Genomic DNA, 6,941 nt, shown 5'->3' with positions numbered 1-6,941 from the left:
TTTTTTTTTTTTTTGTATTTCCCGGAGAAGTTAAGACTTAGCTGGTTAGAAACACAGGTCAGAGGCTATTGTAATGAACTCCATAGGGTATTCAATATTTTTGCAATAGGGGAATTTTATTGTAATGAATGCACTGTTTGGAATCCCATTCCCAATCTACAGCTCCTTCAGACCCACCCTCAGAAAATGAAGGTGCAAGAATCACACAGACCCAGCAGGAGCAAGGAAGAGGTTCTTGGCTGTATTTGCCACTCCTGTTGGGCAGGGCACCTTTTTCTTTCTATTCTGAGTATGCTGTCTTGTTTAATTGGAAGATTTGGGGTGTTAACATTTTTCCTGAGGCAGTGGGATTAAGTGATCAAGAAGGGATAGTAGAAGGAAGCTGTCACTTGCTGGTGGGGGAAAAGTGCCTCCCTATCAAATGAATTATCTACTAAGAAACATCAAGCAACTAACACTCAATGGGCATTTTCATTCATCTATTCATTATCTGTCTATCTATTCATCCATCTCCCTCTCTCTCCTTCTCTACCTGCCCACTCTCTCTCCCAACCCACCCAAGCCTCCCTATCTTTTTTTTCTCTCTCTCCCTTCCTCATTACTACACTACACACTGTATTATTATATTGATCATTGTTGATCTACAAAAATGACAATTTCATATAGTTCAACTTTATACACACATTTATTCAATAAATACTCATATATGATTGAACATGTGAAATTGTCATTTTTTGGAAATCAAAGAGGTAATTTCTTATGGCTCAGCCTAATAATGTATTATAAACATATAAAATATTTTTTATATTATTGAATAATTTCAAAACATGGCATTCTGAATCTGATGGCATGTATTCTAGTCCTATTTTTACTATGTATTGGCTATGGATCCTTGAGTAAGTGATTTAATAACACTTAATATCTTAGAAGGGCAATGGTAATAATAATTATTACTATTGTTATGAGGATCTAACTGAGCTCTCTATGTGAACATGCTTTTCAGACATTAGAGTGGAATGCAATCACAAATTAGTTATTGTTGTCACCAATGATATGTGACATTCTTTACACAATGGCTCCATTGTTCTTGTATCACTTGTAGGAGCTGTTAAAGACGTGGTCCCTTCTGCACTCAGGTCCCCTCCCTCTCACCAGACCTCTCCAAGGTCTCAGCAACACAAAAATCTAGTTTCTCCTAAGCTACTAAAAAAAAAAAAATGTGTGAACATAAAATCTTATAACAAATAGTGTTTCTGTCTTTGCTTTACCATCTTGTAAGCCTTTGAACCAAATTATTGGCTCCCTGAAATGACCAAACAGCATCCATATCTGCCCTCGGCTTCATCTAATACTCTTGTCCATATTTTTTCTAATACCTCTGGTTTTTTTTTGTTTCTATTTTACACTTTCATGCTACCCACCTGAACACTAATATGCCCCCAAACATTTTTGGAACAAGATAAGGTAAAAACAAGCAAAGAAATAAATATACCAAGCAAGCAACGGTTTGTTTTCCTTCCTCACCCTGATCTAATTGATCTGGGCCATATGACAAGACACAACACAGAGCTCATGTCCTTGCAGCAACATGTCTTTAGTTGGACTAGAAGAACCAACCTCCACTGCCTCTGCTAGCTGTTTACTGTGTCCTTATCACATAGAGTGTTAAGTGTAGCGAATCAAACAGATAACTCAGAAATAACTTATGAGTGTGCATTGCCAGGGACCCACAGACCCAAAAGGCTGAGAAAGGCAGCCTCCGTAGCCTTGGCATGACACTTCTGATCTGTGGTGGAAATGGCTGCTTGCCATCCCTGACTCGCCCTTGTTCTTGGCATGAGGGAACCACTCTGGGTGAACAGAGGGTCAGCTGCAGAGCCTTGCAACAAGATCCAGCATTTCAAGAACACCCACTCAATCATTCAGACTCTCCATGGTGGCTTCTCCTCTGGCCTAAAATATTTGCTTAACTAGGTTTGAAAAGCACATATTCTCTCAGGCTCCTGGGACCATTGTGTAAGTCCTGGGCTTAGCCCCCAAAGCCATCTGAATGAGTTTTCATAACTTCCTAGAATATCTAGCTTGCCACTAGCCCACAGATCAGGATTAAGAGATTCTGTCTCTCTCCATTCATCTATCCATTGACCGTAGATTGCTTCCATATCTTGGCTATTGTAAATAATACTGCAATGAACATAGGGGTGCATATATCTTCTTGAATTAGTGTTTTCATTTTCTTTGGACAAATACCCAGAAGTTGGGTATTTGTCCAAAAAAACACCCAGGGAATTGCTGGGTTGGGATAAGTTTGCTCAGTGACAGATGATTACTAGACTTAGTGTGGTGATCACAATGTAAGGTATATAAATGTCGAATCATTATATTACATCTGAAGCTAATATAATATTGTATACCTACTATACTTAATTTTTTTTAAAACAGAGGTTCTGTCTCCATGTATCACACTCTCACAGGCAGACACATTGCATCTCTCCAGAAGGAGGAAAGAGCTACATAACAAAGTAAGAAGGGAGCATGGTGTGATACACAAAATAACTTGGAAGTCATAAATTCTGTGTCCAAATTATTGCCCTGATCTAGTCTAACTGTGTGATCTTGGGTAAGTCACTTAACTGCTGTGCACGTAAACCTCCTCACCTACAAGGAGATAATAGTGACCTCATAAAGTTCTTATGGAGATTAAATAGAGTATCACATCTGAAAGTGCCTAGTGAAGAGTGTACATTAGGTAAACCGAAAAGGAATTTCAATTCCTCATTCTCATCTACACAAACCACAAACCATGTACGCTCTTCCTCTGTAAAAAAGAGATAGTTTCACTCCCCCACCCCTCCCACCCCAGAAGCCTTTGGGTAATAAAATGAGCTCAAATCCAGCTAAGGGAAAAGAACAAATGGCAGGAAGGACATTTCATCAGCAAATTGGGCTCTTCCTCCACAAGTCAGTGAGATGGAGGAATGCAACTCGCCCTCGAAAGGCTGAGTAGCAAAACCCAGGGACAGAGGGCAGGGAGAGGTGGGCAGTGGAGAGGGCACTTACTTCCATAAGGGGAGCCTGTGGGGGAGCCGTTTAGAAATCCTGGTGACCCTGGAACACCCAGGTTGGCCATGGGAACGTTGCTGTAGCCATTCATACTGTTACTGGAGGTGCTGTAATTAGACTGCTGAGGAGTAGAGCTGGAAGAGTAGCCCCGCGGAGAGATGCTGCTTGTATTGCGGATGTATCCTAGGCAACAAAGAAAATTCTGGGTAAATGAACCAGTGCGCACGCGCGCACGGTGCAGGCCAACTATGGCAGCACAGATCCACGTGGGCCTGCAGGCTATAGAGGACCACCAAGCCCACCCCAGAAAGGGTAGAAAGTGTACATTTTGCCTTCATCCTTTTATACCTTCCTCTCCCTTTCCCATCCTACATAAGGTTATGCCCCTGATAGTCCCTCTCTCGTCTTCTTTCACATTTGCAGTCAACATTGCCCATTCATACTATGGAATGAATGACTAAATGGCAGTGTGCACTGACATATCCCAAACCATATTTCAAATACACTTGAGCCCTATAAGATATTAATAGGTATCACTGAGAAAAGCATTCTATGGCCAAACAAAGCTTGGCAAATGTTGCGTACTATAGCCATTCCTTGAAGATTTACATATGAAGGGCCTAGAGAATAACTAAATCCGTTTAACTATGCCAACCTAGTGTTTCCTAAATTTAACATACCATAGCATCTTATCTGGGAGTAGTGAGGAAAAGGCATTCTAATAACATCTCAAGGGCCACTAGTATTCTGCAGATTACAGCTTTGGAAATGTTAATTCAAAGTTGTTACCATGCCCTGTGTGAGGATGGGGAAATTTTCATTTAAAAAGTGTTGATAAGTTCATCTAAAGGTGCTGTTCTTTGACCAAAGACTTGGACCATTAGCAACGGAGTTTGGGTAAATTCAGCCTGTAAGTGGGATGGGGGAAGGGACAATGAGTCCTCCCCATACTTCTGAAACCCTAGCACAGATATATCAACTGATCTCTCCTGAAATAATCCACTTTGGGTAACTGTCTCTAGAACTATTTAGGAAATGACCCAAATTTGGAAGGAAAAAAAAAAAAGGTAATATATCCCCCCAACCCTTTTGTAAGAACTAACCCTGGGTGTAAGAATGAGGAATTAATTCCCTTCTGATGGCTGAATGAAATTAGAAATAAAACTATCCCAAGGTTAGGGGCATCATTAAGAACATTCATTTTTGGGCTGGCCGAGTGGCGCGTTGGTTAAGAGCTGGCTTGGGATGCCAGAGGGCCCCGGTTTGGATCCCACATATGAGGGCCAGTGACACTGCCCTCTGCAGCTAAGATGCTGAACAACAGCTCAACCTGGAGCTGGGCTGCCGTTGAGTCACCGGCGACGGCATAGGCTGCAGCCCCTGTGGCAGTGGGTTGCCATGGGCTACTGTATGTAGCCAGCAGCCAGCGTGAGTGGCCAACAGCCGCCGTAAGCGGCCGCCAAGAAGCCGGCGACTGATCTGCCTCGCCCGGGAAGGTGCAATGATGGTGCCAACTTGGGCCAATGAAGCAACGTCCTCCACAAATAGACTGAAGAACAAAAGGACAGCAACCTGTCTGTTCCCCTTCCCCCAATTCCCCAATAAGAAAAAAAAACATTCATTTTTTATAAAAAATGATTTATGAGGGCCAGTCAAGTGGCTCAGTTGGTTAAGAGCTCACTCAAGAGTGCAAGCTCTGAGCAACAGCGTTTCAAGTCCCGCCCGAGCTGAGCTGCCAACAGGTGGCAGGATGGCTCAGCTGAAAAAAAAAGATTTATGATAAATTTAGCACCTTCATAAAATCAACATCAACGCACCCAAATTTGTACATGATATACTTTACACATAAAAGCAGTTAACCATACAAATTTGAACCAATCTTTTAAATCTATAAGATGTCTGAATTTTGACTCTGAGAAAAGTAGTACCTTGATTATTTCCCTGTGTTGACTCTGAGATGCTGACCCCAAGTTGGCTGCCATAAGAATTGATGCCCATCATGCCACTGTGAGCTGGAGAGCTGGAAAGAGCTGGGATCTGGCTGGGGTTCCTGGGGACACTGTACAGAGCTTCAGCAATGTCTGCAGCTCGCTTCAAAATGATGTCCTACAAAATGGCAGGTTGAGGTGAGCATTTTATCCAGCATGAAGAATCAAACTCAACAGTGTAAGATGTGAGCACCTAACCTGGTTATTGTGTGGTGTGCCATAGAGGGCCTCCACGAGATCTGCAGCTCTTTTCAACAGCATTTCCTAGGAAAAGAAAATAAAGGGTGGGGTATACACAAAGAAAAAAAACCCAAATGGTAAACACAAAGGAAAATTATGTATAGAAATAACAAGTCCAGGCATCCCCCAAAAGAGGTCCTATATTTGGCTTAAGAGGTATATGTATCTATATGTGTCTACATGAATATATGTTTCTACATGGAATTCATCTCGATAAAATGGTTCCATAAATGGTTGTGGTACCAAAACAACCAAATTGAGGGTGGAGTTGGTTAAAATTAATCAAGTCATGAAAGTTTTATTAAGAACAACTCTCAGACCATTCCATGAAAAAAATCTGGTTCCCTAATTAACCAAGTATTCTTAAAATGATTGATTGACTTGTGGTTAGCCGCTTGCCAAGGAGTTGTCCATAGTACTGAAATTATCTTGGCAATGCCTTCCGCAAAATTTTATTCTAGTAAAGATGAATTCTTTCAATAATATTCCCTCCTGTTCACTTTAACCAGAGAGAATTAGTATTCAGTAATCCCTTTCCTCTCATTTTGTCTTTTCCACCTCCTGTTTTTAACAGCCTTTTAAATTGCTATTAACCTACTTTCCAGATATCATCTAATTTAATGGTGGGACTGGGGATTTTTCCAAGTGGAAAATAAAGGTGTGATGTGATGTAGAAGCAACTGTGGTACTTGGATTTTACTCACAGTACAGAAAACAGAACATGGCATAGTATTATGTGTGTGCTTAAAATGCAAATACAAATGTTACAATTTTATACTTTCTCATTAATGGAACGCCCAATAAATTGATGTATTTTTTTAAAAATGGAAGCTAAAATAATGCGCCAGATTCATGATATAATTTTCATAAACAAGTTCCTTTAAAAGTGATGCATTTCATAGGAATTTTAGATAAAGGTGTTTTTCACTTCATTAAATGCCTGTGTAAATACTAGGCCCTCAATGAATACTTGATTGTGGATTAATATGCCCCTGCAAATATGGATAAATAAAATTATATTTAAATACAAAGGAGTAGAAACTTACACTTTTAGGCAATTATACAATTATTTATTTTTGTAAAATTGGCAATGTTTTACATTCATAGTGTGTCTGTTTTATAGGCCCAAGTTTTCAGATTCCACAGGTCCACAGAGATTCATCATAATATATTTCATAGTTAGTAGATATTTTATGTGCATCTTGTATCTAAAGCTTAGCCAAATTTCAAGGCCTAATTTAATTTTAAAGGAATGTAAGTGGCTGGATTGATCTAAATTTGCTGAAATCCTACAAAAAGGTTTTCACATGTCAATTTCCAAAGCGTTTTACCTTAGCTAATCTCTCAGGATCTCCAGGGTGCCTCGGGATAACTTTCTGCAGCCTCTGGAAGCCGTAGTCTATGGTGGGTTCGTTTAATGCTGAAAAATAAAAGTCTCCTTTCTGAGTATGGATCCTGGCCATAAAGAAAGCTTCTAATTAAGTCTTCCAATTAAGGTAATAGAAAGGTTCTGATGTTATCTGCCTAAGAATGGATGCATAATGGATACAACCAGTTAAAGATTTTTGCTACTGACATTGATTAATTCACACTTATAAGTTTGGAGTTAATAGTAATTTCATGCTTTACCATTAGAATAATATTTCAAAA

At 40.0% G+C, this 6,941-nt stretch overlaps 1 protein-coding gene across 2 annotated transcripts in view; it reads right to left on the bottom strand.

Annotated features, from left to right (window-relative positions):
- EBF2 (EBF transcription factor 2) overlaps positions 1-6,941 on the bottom strand; it is a 190,672-nt gene that overhangs the window by 13,514 nt on the left and 170,217 nt on the right. For both annotated transcript variants that reach the window (XM_019659543.1, XM_019659544.1), the window contains exons 11-14: positions 6,623-6,711; positions 5,250-5,315; positions 4,992-5,169; positions 3,061-3,246 (exon numbers count right to left, since the gene is read on the bottom strand). In XM_019659543.1, coding sequence (XP_019515088.1) covers positions 3,061-3,246; positions 4,992-5,169; positions 5,250-5,315; positions 6,623-6,711 — 519 coding nt within the window. The remainder of the gene's footprint in view (positions 1-3,060; positions 3,247-4,991; positions 5,170-5,249; positions 5,316-6,622; positions 6,712-6,941) is intronic.

The sequence above is a fragment of the Hipposideros armiger genome, unplaced genomic scaffold (assembly GCF_001890085.2).
Source record: "Hipposideros armiger isolate ML-2016 unplaced genomic scaffold, ASM189008v1 scaffold_301, whole genome shotgun sequence".
Lineage (NCBI taxonomy): Eukaryota > Metazoa > Chordata > Mammalia > Chiroptera > Hipposideridae > Hipposideros > Hipposideros armiger.
Note: the sequence above shows the minus strand (reverse complement) of the source record. Positions and strands in the feature narration are given on the sequence as shown.